This window comes from Mercenaria mercenaria, chromosome 10 (assembly GCF_021730395.1).
Source record: "Mercenaria mercenaria strain notata chromosome 10, MADL_Memer_1, whole genome shotgun sequence".
NCBI lineage: Eukaryota > Metazoa > Mollusca > Bivalvia > Venerida > Veneridae > Mercenaria > Mercenaria mercenaria.
In genome coordinates, this window is record NC_069370.1 from 75,444,088 (window position 1) to 75,463,498 (window position 19,411).

At 33.2% G+C, this 19,411-nt stretch overlaps 1 protein-coding gene across 1 annotated transcript; it reads left to right on the plus strand.

Annotated features, from left to right (window-relative positions):
- The first annotated feature begins 642 nt into the window (after positions 1-642).
- LOC128546457 (uncharacterized) lies at positions 643-19,086 on the plus strand. Its single transcript, XM_053516990.1, has 18 exons — positions 643-708; positions 1,337-1,429; positions 10,588-10,680; positions 13,451-13,543; positions 13,798-13,890; positions 14,309-14,401; positions 14,660-14,752; positions 15,008-15,100; positions 15,373-15,465; positions 15,722-15,814; positions 16,229-16,321; positions 16,580-16,672; positions 16,946-17,020; positions 17,293-17,385; positions 17,640-17,732; positions 18,146-18,238; positions 18,496-18,588; positions 19,027-19,086. Exons 1-18 carry the CDS (start codon positions 643-645, stop codon positions 19,084-19,086), a joined length of 1,596 nt encoding a protein of 531 aa, XP_053372965.1.
- Positions 19,087-19,411: the final 325 nt, after the last annotated feature.

Here is a 19,411-nt window from a genome sequence, read left to right on the forward strand (position 1 = left end):
TTGAATACTTTACTTTTTGGATAGAATTATAATAAAATGTCTACCTAAGAAAATACATCAGTACTGTATTTATCTATATATTAAAGCTTCGATATATATTTATGTATACGTAATACATTTGTTTGGCATGCATCTCCAGCATGCACGAACGACACTGAATGCATTCATGCACTTGTTCATCAGGGACATTACTTGCGATACAGAACTATTCGGGAGATCACTGTGATCTGTGGTAGTTGTGATCTTTTTTTCACCTGTATCGTAATTGAAATTTCTTCTGTTATCTGTTTAGCTGATATTTTTCATTCCTCTGAAGTCTAATACTCTGGCATTTTTTCTTTCATTTTCCAATACTTGTTAAAGAATGAAACGATGTCATGAATAATTACAAGATGTTTCAAAAATAAATTTGGTATCAGATAGGTTTTCAAAAAATATCATTTTGTTAAAATCTTGCAATTTGTTTCCCATCTTTGTCATAATGGAAAAAATATTAACATATATAATGAGGGATGTAAAGTGTTTGGCCAATACAAATATCACTCAAACTTATTTCGAATAACTTTGTAGAAGACACCAGTACTGAGTCGTCTTATAATTGTCTTGCATTCACAGCTTGCACGGACGACACTCAGTGCGTTCATGGTACTTGCTCATCAGCAACATGTATGTGCGATTCAGGCTATTCGGGAGATTATTGTGATCTGTGTAAGTTGTGATCTGTTTTTCAGCCTGTATCTGTTAATTGAAATTTCTTCTGTTATCTGTTTAGCTGATTATTTTTCATTTCTCTGAAGGTCTAATACTCTGGCATTTTTCTTTCATTTCCAATACATTGTTAAAAGTAGGAAACGATGTCATGAAATAATAACAAGTTGTTTTCAAAAATAAATTTGTATCAAGATACGTTTCAAAAAATATCAAGTTGTTAAAATCTTGCAATTTGTTTCCCATCTTTGTCATAATTGAACGTGCTCCTCAGGAACATGCACTTGTGACAGGTTATTTCGGGGATCACTGTAACCAAGGTAATTTAAATAGAACAATTGGCCTGCTTATACCTTGTCGAAAGTCTCCCAGTCATTGCTACAATCAGATATTTTATCGTTAATAATTTCTGTTTGTGTAACACTGTTAATGATATTTGTATAGTAGTTAAAGTATTTGCATCATTGAATATGGCAGTCACAAACAGTTGATGGTGTTTCGTACATCCTATTTAAGGTATAAATATAAATGGTGCTTTGTACAAGCTACGAATATACTTGTGAAATATGGGTCTGTTGATTCTTCAGATAGTACCTGTATAATCATGGCATCCTGTTTCCTTTCGCAGCATGTTCTGAAGACACTGACTGCGTTCAAGGAACTTGCTCTTCAGGGACATGTACCTGCGATGCAGGATATTCTGGCGATCATTGTGACCAAGGTATTGTTAAATGTTGTTTCATGCCAACGTGTTAGATGAAACCGAATAGAATACTTTGTAAGTGAAAACATTACTCGTTTCCATACAATGTTCTATAACTGTAGCAATATAAAGAAATGTTGAATACTTTTACTTTCTGGATATGAACAGAATAACGATGTCTACCTAAGAAATACATCAGTTCTGTTTTTATCTATTATTATAAGCTTTCCGATATATATTTATATATACGTAATACATTTGTTTGCATCTACAGCATGCACGGACGACACTGAATGCATTCATGGCACTTGTTCATCAGGGATATGTACTTGCGATACAGGCTTTTCGGGAGATCACTGTGATCTGTGTAAGTTGTGATCTGTTTTTCAGCCTGTATCTGTTAATTGAAAGTTCTTCTGTCATCTGTTTAGCTGATTCTTTCTCATGTCTATGAAGGTCTAATACTCTGGCATTTTTCTTTCATTTCCAATAAATTGTTAAAAGTAGAAAACGATGTCATGAAATAATAACAAGTTATTTTCAAATATAAATTAGTATCAAGATACGTTTAAAAAAATATCAAGTTGTTAAAATTTTGCAATTTGTTTCCCATCTTTGTCATTATGACAGTAAAGTTGGTAGGCAGTTGGTGGTTGGTAGTTGAACATTCGAATAACCAACTACTTACTAGTTGCCAAGTGGTTCTTCAAAATGTATTAGCAAGTCTGATAACCTTTTCAGACATAATGATAAAAAAATCATTCTAATCCTTGTTTTGTTCTTTGATATTAATCTTCATTTCTTTAAATGCATTCAGCAGTCTCAAAATGTACCTGGAGAGCCAGTTGATATGTTTCAGCAAAGCCTTTTTTTATAATACACAAATGGATAAAATCATTCAATTTAATATGTTATTTCATATCAATATCTGACACTTTCAACGTAAATATCAGTCTTGAAAAAAACTCAGGAGATCCAGTTGCCAATTCGCGTGCGAATAACCAACTGCCTATTGGTAGGCAGTTTGTTATTCGACATTTTACAGACAGTCATTGCTTCGGCCGAAAATGATAAAAAAAATTCATTCTAATCCTTGTTTTGTTTTTAATATTAATTTTTATTCCTTTAAATGCATTCAGCAGTCTCAAAATGCACCAGGAGAGCCAGTTGCCAATTCGCGATATGTTTCAGCAAAGCCTTTTCTTCATGCACAAATGGATAAAATCATTCAATTTAACATTTAATATGTTCTTTCATATCTATATCTGACACTTTCAACGTAAATATCAGTCTTAGAAACACTAAGGAGAGCCAGTTGCCAATTTGCGTGCGAATAACCAACTGCCTACAGGTAGGTAGTTGGTTATTTAACATTTTACATACAGTCATTGTTTTGGTTGAAAATGATAAAAACATTCATTTTAAGCCATATTTTGTTTTTAAATATTAACAGTTATCATTTTAGTAGTACTCAGTAGCCTTGGAAAGAACTAAGGGAGCCAGTTGCCTTTTCGCGGTATATGTTTCTACTGGTAGGCAGTTGGTTATTCGACATTTAACAGACAGTCATTGTTTTGGTCGAAAGTGATAAAAAATTCATTCTAATCCTGCTTTTGTTCTTTAATGTTAATATTTATTCCTTTAAATGCTTTCAGCAGTGTCAAAATGTACCAGGAGAGCTAGTTGCCAATTCGCGATATGTTTCAGAAAAGCCTTTTTTTTCAGAGACATATGCATAAAATAGTTCAATTTTACATATATTTTGCTCTTTCATATTAATTTATGACACTGTCAACGTATAGGTCAGCCTTTGAAACACTAAGGAGAGCCAGTTGCCAATTCGCGTGCGAATAACCAACTGCCTACTGGTTGGCAGTTGGTTATTCGACATTTTACAGTTATTGTTTCGGTCGAAAATGATAAAAGATTCATTCTTATCCTTGTTTTATTCCTTAATGTTAATATTTATTCCTTTATATGCATTCAGCAGTCTCAAAATGCACCTGGAGAGCCTGTTGCCAATTTGCGATATGTTTCATAAAAGCCTTTTTTCAGAGATATATGCAAAAAATAGTTCAATTTTACATATATTTTGTTCTTTCATATCAATTTATGACACTGTCAACGTATAGGTCAGTCTTTGAAACACTAAGGAGAGTCAGTTGTCAATTATTCGACATTTTACAGACAGTCATTGTTTCGGTCGAAAATGATAAAAAAATTCATTCTAATCGTTGTTTTGATCTTTAATATTAATATTTATTCCTTTATACATGTAGGCATTCAGCAGTCTCAAAAAGCACCAGGAGAGCCAGTTGCCAATTCGTGATATGTTTCAGAAAAGCCTTATTTCAGACACATATGCATAAAATAATTCAATTTTACATATATTTTGTTCTTTCATATCAATATCCGACACTTTCAACGTAAAGCTCAGTCTTTGAAACACTCAGGAGAGCCAGTTGCCAATTCGCGCGCGAATAACCAACTGCCTACTGGTAGGCAGTTGGTTATTCCACATTTTACAGACAGTCATTGTTTTGGTAGAAAATGATTAAAAATTCATTCTAATCCTTGTTTTGTTCTTTAATGTTTATATTTATTCCATTAAATACATTCAGCAGTCTCAAAGAAACCAGGATAGCCAGTTGCCAATTCGCGATATGCTTCAGAAAAGCCGATTTTTCAGACACATATGTATAAAATAATTCAATTTTACATATATGTTGTTCTTTCGTATCAATAGCCGAAACTTTCAACGTATAGGTCAGTCTTTGAAACACTCAGGAGAGCCAGTTGCCAATTCGCGTGCAAATAACCAACTGCCTACTGGTAGGCAGGTGGTCATTAGACATTTTACAGACAGTCATTATTTCGGTCGAAAATGATAAAAAAAATCATTCTAATCCTTGCCTTGTTTTGTTCTTTAATATTAATATTTATTCCTTTAAATGCATTTAGCAGTCTAAAAAGCACCAGGAGAGTTGCCAATTTGCGATATGTTTCAGAAAAGCCTTTCTTCAGACACATATGCATAAATTAATTCAAGTTTACATATACTTTTGTTCTTTCGTATCAATATCCGACACTTTCAACGTATAGGTCAGTCTTGGAAACACTCAGGAGAGCCAGTTACCAATTCGCATGCGAATAACCAACTGCCTACTGGTAGGCAGTTACTTATTCGACATTTCACAGACAGTCATTGTTTTGGGTACAAAATGATAGAAAATTCATTCTAATTCTTCTTTTGTTCTTTAATGTTAATATTTATTCCTTTAAATGCCTGCAACAGTCTCAAAATGCACCAGGAGAGCCTGTTGTCAGTTCGCGATATGTTTCAGAAAAGCATTTTTTTCAGAAAGATAAGCATAAAATAATTCAATTTTACACAAATTTTGTTCTTTCATATCAATATTCGACACTTCCAACGTATAGGTCAGCCTTGGAAAGACTCAGGAGAGCCAATTGCCAGTTCGCTCGCGAACAAGCAACTGTACACTGGTAGGCAGTTTGGTTATTCGACATTTTCCGGACAATCATTGTTTTGGTAGAAAATGATAAAAAATTCATTCTAATCCTTGTTTTGTTCTTTAATGTTAATATGTATTCCTTTAAATGCCTTCAACAGTCTCAAAATGCACCAGGAGAGTCAGTTGTCAATTCGCGATATGTTTCAGAAAAGCATTTTTTCAGACACATATGCATAAAATAATTCAATGGTTATTCGACATTTTCCAGACAGTCATTTATGGGGCCTCAGGGAGTTAAATGCCTTCAACAGTCTCAAAATGCACCAGGAGAGCCAGTTGCCAATTCGCGATATGTTTCAAAAAGCCTTTTTTCAGACACATATGCATAAATTAATTCAATTTAGATATATATTTTGTTCTTTCATATCAATATCCGACACTTTCAACGTATAGGTCAGTCTTGGAAACACTCAGGAGAGCCAGTTGCTACTGGTAGGCAGTTGGTTATTCGACATTTTACAGACAGTTATTGTTTTGGTAGAAAATGATAAAAAAATTCATTCTAATCGTTCTTTTGTTCTTTAATGTTAATATTTATTCCTTTAAATGCCTTCAACAGTCTCAAAATGCACCAGGAGAGCCAGTTGCCAATTCGCGATATGTTTCAGAAAAGCCTTTTTTTCAGACACAAATTGATAAAATCATTCAGTTTAACATTTATTATGTTCTTTCATATCAATATCCGACACTTTCAACGTTTGGATCAGTCTTGGAAACACTCAGGAGAGCCAGTTGCCAATTCGCGTGCGAATATCCAACTGCCTACTGGTAGGCAGTTGGTTATTCGACATTTTCCAGACAGTCTTTTTTTTTGTAAAAATGATAAAAGCATGAATTTTAATCCTTTTTTTTTTTTATTTTCGCGGTATTTTTCAGAAAAGCTTTTATACAAATGGATAAATTCATTCAATTTAACATATTTTGTTCTTTCATATCAATATACGACACTTTCAACGTATAGATCAGTCTTGGAAAAACATTATATATAAAAAACGTTATTCGACATTTTCTAGACAGTCATTTTTTTGGTCGAAAATGATAAAAACGTACGTTTAAATTCTTGTTTTTTTCATAAATATTAATATTTTTCCTTTAAATGCATTCAGCAGTCTCTAAAAGTGCCAGGAGAGCCAGTTGCCAATTCGCACTATGTTTCAAAAAGCTTTTTTTCGGACACAAATGGATAAAATCATTCAATTTAACATTTATTTTGTTCTTTCATATCAATATCCCACACTTCCAACGTATAGATCAGTCTTGGAAAAACGCAGGAGAGCCAGTTGCCAATTCGCGTGCGAATAACCAACTGCCTCCTGGTAGGCAGTTGGTCATTCCAGACAGTCATTTTTTTGGTCGAAAATGATAAAAACATTCATTTTAATCCTTGTTTTATTCTTAAATACATGTATTAATATTCATTCCTTTAAATGCATTCAGCAGTCTCCAAAAGTACCAGAAGAGCCAGTTGCCATTTCGCGATATATTTGAAAAAAGGTTTTTTCGGACAAAAATAGATAAAATCATTCAATGAAATATTTATTTTGTTCTTTTATATCAATATCCGACACGTTCAACGTATAGATCAGTCTTGGAAAAACTCAGGAGAGCCAGTTGCCAATTCGCGTTCGAATAACCAACTGCCTAAAAAAATCCTTGTTTTGTTCTTAAATATTAATATTTATTCATTTAAACGCACTCAGCAGTTTCAAAATGTACCCATTTTTTATATATCAATATCCAACACTTTCAATATATAGATCAATTTTTGGAACACACTGGAGAGCCAGTTGCCAATTCACGTTCGAATAATCAACTGCCTGCTGGTAGGCGATTACTAGTTTTCGACATTTTTTCAGGAAGTCAATTTACCTACCAGTAAATTTATCAATATGGCAGTAAATCACCATTGAAAATATATTGAAAAACAATCCTGCAGGTAAAATTCAATAACACAGTACATTAGATAAAGTTAAATTAGGTGGCAGGTTGTGGTCATGACTGTTTGTTTACATAAAGTTAATTTATTATCATTATTGTAATTATTATTATTATTATTATTATTATTATTATTATTATTATTATGTAAAACACTATTGAATATGCCTTTGTATAGAAATAGGCGCTTAATCAAATTATCCGTTTCAGTTTCAGAGTCATAAATTAACCTGTCCACGGAATCTGAGGTCATAAATCGGTGGAGCTAATGGGGATTTTATGCATTGGAATGTTAAACAATGTGCGGGCTTCACCAGTGCTAAACATCCCTGGTTAAACTAAAACTAGTTCATTTCAGGACAAATGGCAAAAGAAAATCGATATTTTTCAGTTTAAAGTACTTCTACGGTTCCAATAAATGTAATGAAAATTTTATGGACTGTTTTCTTTTATCAAAAGTAACCCCCCCGCCCCCCCCCCCCCCCCCCACACACACACACACAAAAGAAACTATTTGGAAAAAAATAAAGATCATTTATTGTCCGCTTGGTGTTACTGTAAGTAACAAATTTTAAATAATATTCTATATGTAATCAATAAAATTTATTTGAAAATTTACCTATGTTTGGGAATCCCTTTTTTTTGTATTGAAATATGTTTAAATAATATACATTGTATCTAAATTAATTTCTATAATTATTTTATATTTCTTTTTATTTTCATTCTTTATAATTGTGTTATTTCTATTTCTTAATTTCCGTCAAGATTATTTTTTATTTCCTAGCACATTAATATTAAGGAAAATCGGTGTAGGTTCATTCTCTGACCTGGGTTAGAAGTCGGCTGCTGAGTTCGTCATTTTTCTCCCTGTTACATAGATCTTCATAATTCTTCATTATACCGAATTGTTTATTATGTTGATTTTCAAATATATATTTTTTCACTATATAAGTCTACTGTTAATTCATAAAGGTATCTATTATAACTATATATTCAAAAATGATATTGTACACTATATAAGTCTACTGTTAATTCATAAAGGTATCTATTATAACTACATATTCAAAAATGATATTGTACACTATATAAGTCTACTGTTAATTCATAAAGGTATCTATTATAACTACATGTTCAAAAATGATATTGTTCACTATATAAGTCTACTGTTAATTCATAAAGGTATCTATTATAACTACATATTCAAAAATGATATTGTACGTGTTTGTATTTTCTATATTCATTACTTTAAATTTATTACTGTTTTGATAAGTGTACAACTGACGTGATCAAGTAAATTAACCATACTGATGATAACAATAATAAAAAAAAATATAATTTTCAATGTAAGTACTGCTATCTGCCTACTGAAAAAGACATTAACCCCTTTTGTTACTCTTGACAAGGTCTGATTGGTAGCACCATGACATGGATTCCCAAGAGTATCATTTGCGATTTTATTAGATGATAAAATTTGGGCAGTCATTTTGATGCGAATTATTAAATCACTCCTGCTAAGCACCTGTGATTTAATTGATATGCATCCTAACTCCTGCTTAAATTCTATTAACTGATAAAATATAGGATTAGATTTATAATTCCTTAAAGGAAAAGCCAATAGTATTAGTTAAACTGAATGATTTTATAGTTTTTGATGAAAAACAGTTTTCCTGAAACTAGGCAGTTTGTTATTAGCACACGAAATGGTAACTGGCTCTGTAGAATGTTTCGAAGACTCATCTAAATAGATTGATATGAAAGAACAAAATAAATGTTAAATTGAATGATTTTATCCATTTGTGTCTGAAAAAAAAGCTTTTCTGAAAAATACCGCGAATTGACAACTGGCTCTCCTGGTACTTTTAGAGACTGCTGAATGCATTTAAAGAAATAAATACTAATATTTAAGAGGAAAAAAGGATTAAAATTACTGTTTTTATCATTTTCGACCAAACAAATGACTGTTTAGTAGGCAGTTGGTTATTCGCACGCGAATTGGCAACTGGCTCTCCTGAGTGTTTCCAAGACTGATCTATACGTTGAAAGTGTCGGATATTGATATGAAATAGCAAAATAAATGTTAAATTGAATGATTTTATCCATTTGTATCTGAAAAAAAAGCTTTTCTGAAAAATATCGCGAATTGACAACTGGCTCTCCTGGTACTTTTGGAGACTGCTGAATGCATTTAAAGTAATAAAAATTAATATTTAAGAACAAAAAAAGGATTAAAATGAAAGTTTTTATCATTTTCGACCCAAAAAATGACTGTCTGGAAAATGTCGAATAACCATTGAATTATTTTATGCATATGTATCTGAAAAAATGCTTTTCTGAAACATATCGCGAATTGACAACTGGCTCTCCTGGTGCATTTTGAGACTGTTGAAGGCATTTAAAGGAATACATATTAACATTAAAGAACAAAACAAGGATTAGAATGAATTTTTTTATCATTTTCTACCCAAAACAATGACTGTCTGTAAAATGTCGAATAACCAAATGCCTACCAGTAGGCAGTTGGTTATTCGCACGCGAATTGGCAACTGGCTCTTCCGAGTGTTTCCAACACTAATCTTTACGTTGAAAGTGTCGGATATTGATATGAAAGAACATAATAAATGTTAAATTGAATTATTTTATGCATATGTGTCTGAAAAAAAGGCTTTTCTGAATATACCGCGAATTGGCAACTGGCTCTCCAGGTACTTTTTGAGACTGCTGAATGCATTTTAAGAACAAAACAAGGATAAGAATAAGGTTTTTATCATTTTTTGACCAAAAAAAAGGACTGTCTGGAAAATGTCGAATATCCAACTGCCTACCAGAGCCAGTTGGCTGTTTGCATGCGAATTGGCAACTGGCTCTCCTAAGTGTTCCAAAGATTGATCTATATATTGAAAGTGTTGGATGTTGATATATAAATCAAATTAAAACATAAATTGAATGCTTCTGTTGTTTTATGTCTGAAAATAAAGATTTTCTGAAACATATACCGCGAAAAGGCAACTGGCTCCCTTAGTTCTTTTGAAGGCTACTGAATACTACTAAAATGATAACTTTTAATATTTAATAACAAAAATGGATTAAAATGACTGTTTTTATCATTTTCAACCAAAACAATGACTGTATGTAAAATGTCAAATAACCGACTGCCTACCAGAGGGCAGTTGGTTATTCACGCGCGAATTGGCAACTGGCTGTCCTTAGTGTTTCCAAGACAGGTATTTACGTTGAAAGTTTCAGATATTGATATGAAATAACATATTAAATGTTAAATTGAATAATTTTATCCATTTGTTTATGACAAAAGGCTTTGCTGAAACATATCGCGAATTGGCAACTGGCTCTCCTGGTGCTTTATGAGACTGTTGAATGCATTTAAAGAAATGAAGATTAATATTAAAGAACAAAACAAGGATTAGAATGATTTTTTTATCATTACGTTTGAAAAGGTAATCAGACTTGCTAATATTTTTTGAATAACCAACTGGCAACTAGTAAGTAGTTGGTTATTCGCATGTTCAACTACCAACTGCCTACCAACTTTACTGTCATGAAAAAATATTAACATACATAATGAAAAATGTAAAGTGTTTGCAATAAAATATATAACATCAAACTTATTTCCGAAATTAACTTTGGGAAAAAATACCAGTAACTGAGTCGTCTTATAACATTAATATCTATGTATTTTGTTTATTTCTGAAGCATGTGCGGAAGATGCAGACTGCGTTCATGGAACTTGCTCTTCGGGAACATGTACCTGTGATTCAGGCTATTATGGAGATCATTGTGACCAAGGTATTGCCAATGTATTTTGTTTCGAAAACTCTTAGATTAAAAGCTACTGGATAAATCGATGGCTGTAATTTTTACCCGTTAGAAGTTGATGTGAGTCTCAATGTGTTAATAAAGAAATTTCTGTTTGTATTCATACTTTAAATCAGAAGATTAACGTTAAATGCAAAGTCCTGTTCGTTCTGCTACATTTGATGGATAAAAGTCAGCTGAACATTTTTTAAATATTTTTCTTTTCAATTAATTGGCTTGCATTCAAAGCTTGCACGGACGACACTCAGTGCGTTCATGGTACTTGCTCATCAGTAACATGTACGTGCGATTCAAGCTATTTGGGAGATCACTGCCCAGTGGCATTCGACGTCTTAACGACTTTTATACGACGTCGGATACGGACGTCGATTCGACGTTGTGTTTTTGTTGAAAATGTAAGTTTTTTAAATGTCGAAACAACGTCGAAACCCAACGTCGAAACAACGTCGACACCCGACGTCGATTCAACGTCGACAGCCGTCGTCGATTCAATGTCGGATTTCCAACGTGTAAACACCTAGCTATTTTTCATAATGGTTTTCTTCTAGAAGCTATAATTATGCGTCGATATCGAAGTTTTTTAAATCAGGACTTTTATGTGAAACTTCCTTTGATTCAAATTTCTCTAGTGATAACTTTGTTGGATTTAGAAAGTATAATTGTTGACTCGTTTCTCGTTGTTTACAACCGGAAATGAATATAGCACGTGGGTTTTTGGCGCGTTAAGTAAAAAAAGATTTTTTTTCATATTTTTAAAGTTTCTGTGATTCATTTAAGTTTAATTCATGATAAAAATGAGTTTAAAAAATATCTAATTTAAAAAAGATGAAAGAAGTACAATCCCAGTGGGCATTCGACGTTGATACGACGTCGGATACGGACGTCGATTCGACGTTGTGTTTTGGTGGAAAATGTAAGTTTTTTAGACGTCGAAACAACGTCGCCACCCGACGTCGATTCAACGTCGGGATTCCAACGTGTAAGGAACCTATTTTTCATAATGGTTTTCTTCTAGAAGCTATAATTTAGCGTCGATATCGAAGTTTTCTAAATCAGTTCTTTTATGTGAAACTTCCTTTGATTCCAATTTCTCTAGTGATAACTTTGTTGGATTTAGAAAGTATAATTGTTGACTCGTTTCTCGTTGTTTACAACCGGAAATGAATATAGCACGTGGGTTTTTGGCGCGTTAAGTAAAAAAAGATTTTTTTTTCATATTTTTAAAGTTTCTGTGATTCATTTAAGTTTAATTCATGATAAAAATGAGTTTAAAAAATATCTAATTTAAAAAAGATGAAAGAAGTACAATCCCAGTGGGCATTCGACGTTGATACGACGTCGGATACGGACGTCGATTCGACGTTGTGTTTTGGTGGAAAATGTAAGTTTTTTAGACGTCGAAACAACGTCGCCACCCGACGTCGATTCAACGTCGGGTTTCCAACGTGTAAGGAACCTATTTTTCATAATGGTTTTCTTCTAGAAGCTATAATTTAGCGTCGATATCGAAGTTTTCTAAATCAGTTCTTTTATGTGAAACTTCCTTTGATTCCAATTTCTCTAGTGATAACTTTGTTGGATTTAGAAAGTATAATTGTTGACTCGTTTCTCGTTGTTTACAAACGGAAATGAATATAGCACGTGGGTTTTTGGCGCGTTAAGTAAAAAATGTGGCTTTTTTTTTCATATTTTTAAAGTTTCTGTGATTCATTTAAGTTTAGTTCATGATAAAAATGAGTTTAAAAAATATTTAATTTAAAACAGATGGAAAAAAGTTCAATATTTACTTCAGAAAAATCGTCTCCTAGCGGTGACTCATACTTTATCAAGGGAGGTAAACTAGTGAATGCAGTTCCTGGAGAAATTGCGATGCATCTTTTATCCATTTCCGATTAATTTATTAATAAAGAAAATGACTAAATTTTATTGTAAAACGTTAACCAGGTCCACTTGCAACAATTACAATTTCGATCAAAATTCAACGTCGATACAACGTCGAAACCTGACGTGGTACCGATGTCGCACTTTCGACATCGGGAAGACGTTGTATTTTGGTTGCCGACGTCGCGACCAAATAAAAACTTAGAACTGACGTCGTTTCGACGTCGCATGCCCACTGGGTGTGATCAATGTAAGTTGTTATTTGTTTTAAACGATTTATTTGTTAAACTATAATAATTTTCAAACCGTTTTTTCTGGTTTAGCCAAATTTTCTAGTTCCCAAACTATTGTATTTGCATTCATTTTTTTATGTTTCCAAAATGGGGAACAGTACCTATGACACAGTAAGCTTTGGAGCATAACTTTGATTCAAAAAGACATCAGAACAAAAGGTCTTTTTCGGTACATTTAGCTTTTGTTTTGCTGATTTTAAAGCATGTGTGGAAGATACAGACTGCGTTCATGGAACGTGCTCCCCAGGAACATGCACTTGTGACACTGGCTATTTCGGGGATCACTGTAACCAAGGTAATTTAAAAAGAACAATTGGCCTGCTTATACCTTGTCGAAAGTCTCCCAGTCATTGCTACAATCAGATATTTTATCGTTAATAGTTTCTGTTTGTGTAACACTTTTAATGATTTTTGTATACTAGTTAAAGTATTTCCATCTTCGATATAGGGTAGTCACAAACAGTTGATTGTGTTTTGTACAAGCTACGAATATACTTGTGAAATATGGATCAGTTCATTCTTCAGATAGTACCTGTATAATCATGGCACCCTGTTTCCTTTCGCAGCATGTTCTGAAGACACTGACTGCGTTCAAGGAACTTGCTCTTCAGGGACATGTACCTGCGATGCAGGATATTCTGGCGATCATTGTGACCAAGGTATTGTTAAATGTTGTTTCATGCCAACGTGTTAGATGAAAGAAGTAGAATGCTTTGTAAGTGAAAACATTACTCGTTTCCATTCAATGTTGAATATCTATAGCAATAAAAAATTGTTCATTACTTTTACTTTTGGCATATGAAAAATATAACGATGTCTACATGAGGCATACATCAGTACTGTTTTGTATCTATTATTATAGGCTTTCCGATTTATATTCATGTATACGAAATACATTTGTTTGTATCTACAGCATGCACGGACGACACTGAATGCATTCACGGCACTTGTTCATCAGGGACATGTACTTGCGATACAGGCTACTCGGGAGATCACTGTGATCTGTGTAAGTTGTGATCTGTTTTTTTTTTCAGCCTGTATCTGTTAATCCAAACTTCTGCTGTCATCTGTTTAGCTGATTCTTTTTCATGTTCATTAAGTTCTAATACTCTGGCATTTTTCTTTCATTTCCAATACATTGTTAAATGTAGAAAACGATGTCATGAAATAATAACAAGTTTTTTTTTAAAAATAAATTTGTATCAAGATACGTTTCGAACAATTTCAGGTTGATAAATTCTTGCCATTTGTTTCCCGTCTTTGACATAATGGAAAAATATTAACATATATAATGGGAAATGTAAAGTGTTTGCAATAAAATCTATAAAATCAAACTTATTTTTGAAATTATCTTTTGGAAAAAACACTAGAAACTGAGTAGTCGTTATAACATTTCTATGTAGGTATTTTGTTTATTTATGAAGCATGTGCGGAAGATGCAGACTGCGTTCATGGAACTTGCTCTTCGGGAACATGTACCTGTCATACAGGCTATTATGGAGATCATTGTGACCAAGGTATTGCCAATGTATTTTGTTTCGAAAACTCTGGGATAAAAAGCTACTATATAAATCAATGGCTGTAATCATTACCTGTTAGAAGTTGATGTGAGTCTCAATGTGTTAATAAAGAAATTTCTATTTGTATTCATACTTTAAATCAGAACATTAACGTTAAATGCTTAGTGCTGATCGTTCTGCTACATTTGATGGATAAACGTCAGCTGAAGATTTTTTAAATATTTTTCTTTACAATTAATTGTCTTGCATTCAAAGCTTGTACGGACGACACTCAATGCGTTCATGGTACTTGCTCATCAGGAACATGTACGTGCGATTCAGGCTATTCGGGAGATCACTGTGATCAATGTAAGTTGTTATTTGTTTTAAACGATTTATTTGTTAAACTATAATAAGTTTCAAACCGTTTTTTTTTCTGGTTCAGCAAAATTTTCTAGTTCCAAAACTACTGTATTTGCATTCATTTTTTTATGTTTCCAAAATGGGGAACAGTACCTATAACAAATGTCTAAGTAAGATTTGGAGCATAACTTTGATTCAAAAAGACATCAGAACAAAAGGTCTTTTTCGGTACGTTTAGCTTTTGTTTTGCTGATTTTAAAGCATGTATGGAAGATACAGACTGCGTTCATGGAACGTGCTCCTCAGGAACATGCACTTGTGACACAGGCTATTTCGGGGATCACTGTAACCAAGGTAATTTAAATAGAACATGTGGCCTGCTTATACCTTGTCGAAAGTCTCCCAGTCATTGCTACAATCAGATATTTTATCGTTAATTATTTCTTTTTGTGTAACACTTTTAATGATTTTTGTATACTAGTTAAAGTATTTGCATCATCGAATAAGGGGTAGTCACAAACAGTTGATGGTGTTTTGTACAAGCTACGAATATACTTGTGAAATATGGGTCAGTTGATTCTTCAGATAGTACCTGTATAATCATGGCACCCTGTTTCGTTCCGCAGCATGTTCTGAAGACACTGACTGCGTTCAAGGAACTTGCTCTTCAGGGACATGTACCTGCGATGCAGGATATTCTGGCGATCATTGTGACCAAGGTATTGTTAAATGTTGTTTCATGCCAACGTGTTAGATGAAAGAATTAGAATGCTTTGTAAGTGAAAACATTACTCGTTTCCATTCAATGTTGAATATCTAAAGCAGTAACAAAAATGTTCATTAATTTTACTTTTTTGATATGAAAAATATAACGATGTCTACATGAGGCATACATCAGTACTGATTTTTATCTATTATTATAGGCTTTCCGATTTATATTCATGTATACGAAATACATTTTGTTTGTATCTGCAGCATGCACGGACAACACTGAATGCATTCACGGCACTTGTTCATCAGGGACATGTACTTGCGATACAGGCTACTCGGGAGATCACTGTGATCTGTGTAAGTTGTGATCTGTTTTTTTTTTCAGCCTGTATCTGTTAATCCAAAGTTCTTCAGTCATCTGTTTAGCTGATTCTTTTTCATGTTTATTAAGTTCTAATACTCTGGCATTTTTCTTTCATTTCCAATACATTGTTAAATGTAGAAAACGATGTCATGAAATAATAAGTTATTTTCAAAAATAAATTAGTATCAAGATACGTTTCAAAAAAAATCAAGTTGTTAAAATCTTGCAATTTGTTTCCCATCTTTATCATAATGGAAAAAATATTAACATATATAATGAGAAATGTAAAGTGTTTGCAATAAAATATATAAAATCAAACTTATTTCCGAAATTAACTTTGGAAAAATACACCAGTAACTGACTCGTCTTATAATATTACTATCTATGTATTTTGTTTATTTCTGAAGCATGTGCGGAATATGCAGACTGCGTTCATGGAACTTGCTCTTCGGGAACATGTACCTGTGATACCGGCTATTCTGGAGATCATTGTGACCAAGGTATTGCCAATGTATTTTGTTTCAAAAACTCTTGGATAAAAACCTACTGGATAAATGAATGACTGTAATTTTAACCCGTTAGAAGTTGATGTGAGTCTCAATGTGTTAATAAAGAAATTTCTATTTGTATTCATATTTTAAATCAGAAGATTAACGTTAAATGCATATTGCTGATCGTTCTGCTACATTTGATGGATAAACGTCAGCTGAACATATTTTAAATATTTTTCTTTACAATTAATTTTCTTGCATTCACAGCTTGCACGGACGACACTCAGTGCGTTCATGGTACTTGCTCATCAGGAACATGTACGTGCGATTCAGGCTATTCGGGAGATCACTGTGATCAATGTAAGTTGTTATTTGTTTTAAACGATTTATTTGTTAAACTATAATAATTTTCAAACCGTTTTTTCTGATTTAGCAAAACTTTCTAGTTCCCAAATTATTGTATTTGCATTCATTTTTTTTTATATTTCCAAAATGGGGAACAGTACCTATCAACAAATGACAAAGTAAGCTTTGGAGCATAACTTAAATTCAAAAAGACATCGAAACAAAAGGTCTTTTTCGGTACGTTTAGCTTTTGTTTTGCTTATTTTAAAGCATGTGTGGAAGATATAGACTGCGTTCATGGAACGTGCTCCTCAGGAACCTGTACTTGTGACACAGGCTATTTCGGGGATCACTGTAACCAAGGTAATTTAAATAGAACATTTGGCCTGCTTATTCCTTGTCGAAAGTCTCCCAGTCATTGCTACAATCAGATATTTTATCGTTAATAATTTCTGTTTGTGTAACACTTTTAATGATTTTTGTATACTAGTTAAAGTATTTGCATCATCGAATATGGGGTAGTCACAAACAGTTGATGGTGTTTCGTACATGCTACGAATATACTTGTGAAATATGGGTCAGTTGATTCTTCATATAGTACCTGTATAATCATGGCACCCTGTTTCCTTTCGCAGCATGTTCTGAAGACACTGACTGCGTTCAAGGAACTTGCTCTTCAGGGACATGTACCTGCGATGCAGGATATTCTGGCGATCATTGTGACCAAGGTATTGTTAAATGTTGTTTCATGCCAACGTGTTAGATGAAAGACGTAGAAAGCTTTGTAAGTGAAAACATTACTCGTTTCCATTCAATGTTGAATATCTATAGGAATGAAAAAATTGTTAATCCATTTTACTTTTTGGATACGAAAAATATAACGATGTCTACATGAGGCATACATCAGTACTGTTTTTATCTATTATTATAGGCTTTCCGATTTATATTCATGTATACGAAATACATTTGTTTGTATCTACAGCATGCACGGACGACACTGAATGCATTCACGGCACTTGTTCATCAGGGACATGTACTTGCGATACAGGCTACTCGGGAGATCGCTGTGATCTGTGTAAGTTGAGATCTGTTTTTTTTTCAGCCTGTGTCTGTTATTCTAAAGTTCTTCTGTCATCTGTTTAGCTGATTCTTTTTAATGTTTATTAAGTTCTAATACTCTGGCATTTTTCTTTCATTTCCAATACATTGTTAAAACTAGAAAACGATGTCATGAAATAATAAGTTATTTTCAAACATAAATTAGTATCAAGATACGTTTCGAACAATTTCAAGTTGATAAATTCTTGCCATTTGTTTCCCGTCTTTGTCATAATGGAAAAATATTTACATATATAATGAGAAAATTAATGTGTTTGCAATAAAATATATAAAATCAAACTTATTTTTGAAATTATCGTTTGGAAAAAACACTGGAAACTGAGTCGTCGTTATAACATTACTATCTATGTATTTTGTTTATTTCTGAAGCATGTGCGGAAGATGCAGACTGCGTTCATGGAACTTGCTCTTCGGGAACATGTACCTGTGATACAGGTTATTCTGGAGATCATTGTGACAAAGGTATTCCCAATGTATTTTGTTTCGAAAACTCTTTGATAAAAAGCTACTAGATAAATCAATGGCTGTATTTTAACCCGTTAGAAGTTGATGTGAGTCTCAATGTGTTAATAAAGAAATTTCTATTTGTATTCATACTTTAAATCAGAAGATTAACGTTAAGTGCATAGTGCCGATCGTTCTGCTACATTTGATGGATAAACGTCAGCTGAACTTTTTTCAGATATTTTTCTTTACAATTAATTGTGTTGCATTCACAGCTTGCACGGACGACACTCAGTGCGTACATGGTACTTGCTCATCAGGAATATGTACGTGCAATTCAGGCTATTCGGGAGATCACTGTGATCAATGTAAGTTGTTATTTGTTTTAAACGATTTATTTGTTAAACTATAATAATTTTCAAACCGTTTTTTCTGGTTTAGCAAAACTTTCTAGTTCCCAAATTATTGTATTTGCATTCATTTTTTTTATGTTTCCAAAATGGGGAACTGTACCTATGAACAAATGACGGCTCAAATATAGTATAAGCAAAAAGTAGTCTCCTTATTTGATTTTGTATTAATACGCTTTAAAGTACTAATACGTGTTTACTAAATAATTAATAAGATATAACTACATTTCTAGTGGTGAGAGCGGAACTATTTTATCTTGTTGACAGGTTGACAGGTCGACAGGTAGACAAGATGATCCCCGACAGGCCGATAGGATGAAAATATGACTGATTGTGTTGTCATATTCGAAATTTTATTTGTATTTATGATTGGTTGACAGGTTGACAGGTCGACAGGTTGACAGGTCGACAGGTCGTCAGGTTAAAAGGTTGACAGGTCGACAGGTTGACAGGTAGACAGGTAGACAAGATGATCCTCGACAGGCCGATAGGATGAAAATATGACTGATTGTATTGTCATATTCGGAATTTTATTTGTATTTATGAATGGTTGACAGGTCGACAGGTTGACAGGTCGACAGGCTGACAGGTCGACAGGTCGACAGGTTGACAGTTCGACAGGTAGACAAGATGATCCCCGACAGGCCGATAGGATGAAAATATGACTGATTGTGTTGTCATGTTGCGAATTTTATTTGTATTTATGATTGGTTGACAGGTTGACAGGTCGACAGGTTGACAGGTTGACAGGTCGACAGGTTGACAGGTCGACAGGTCGACA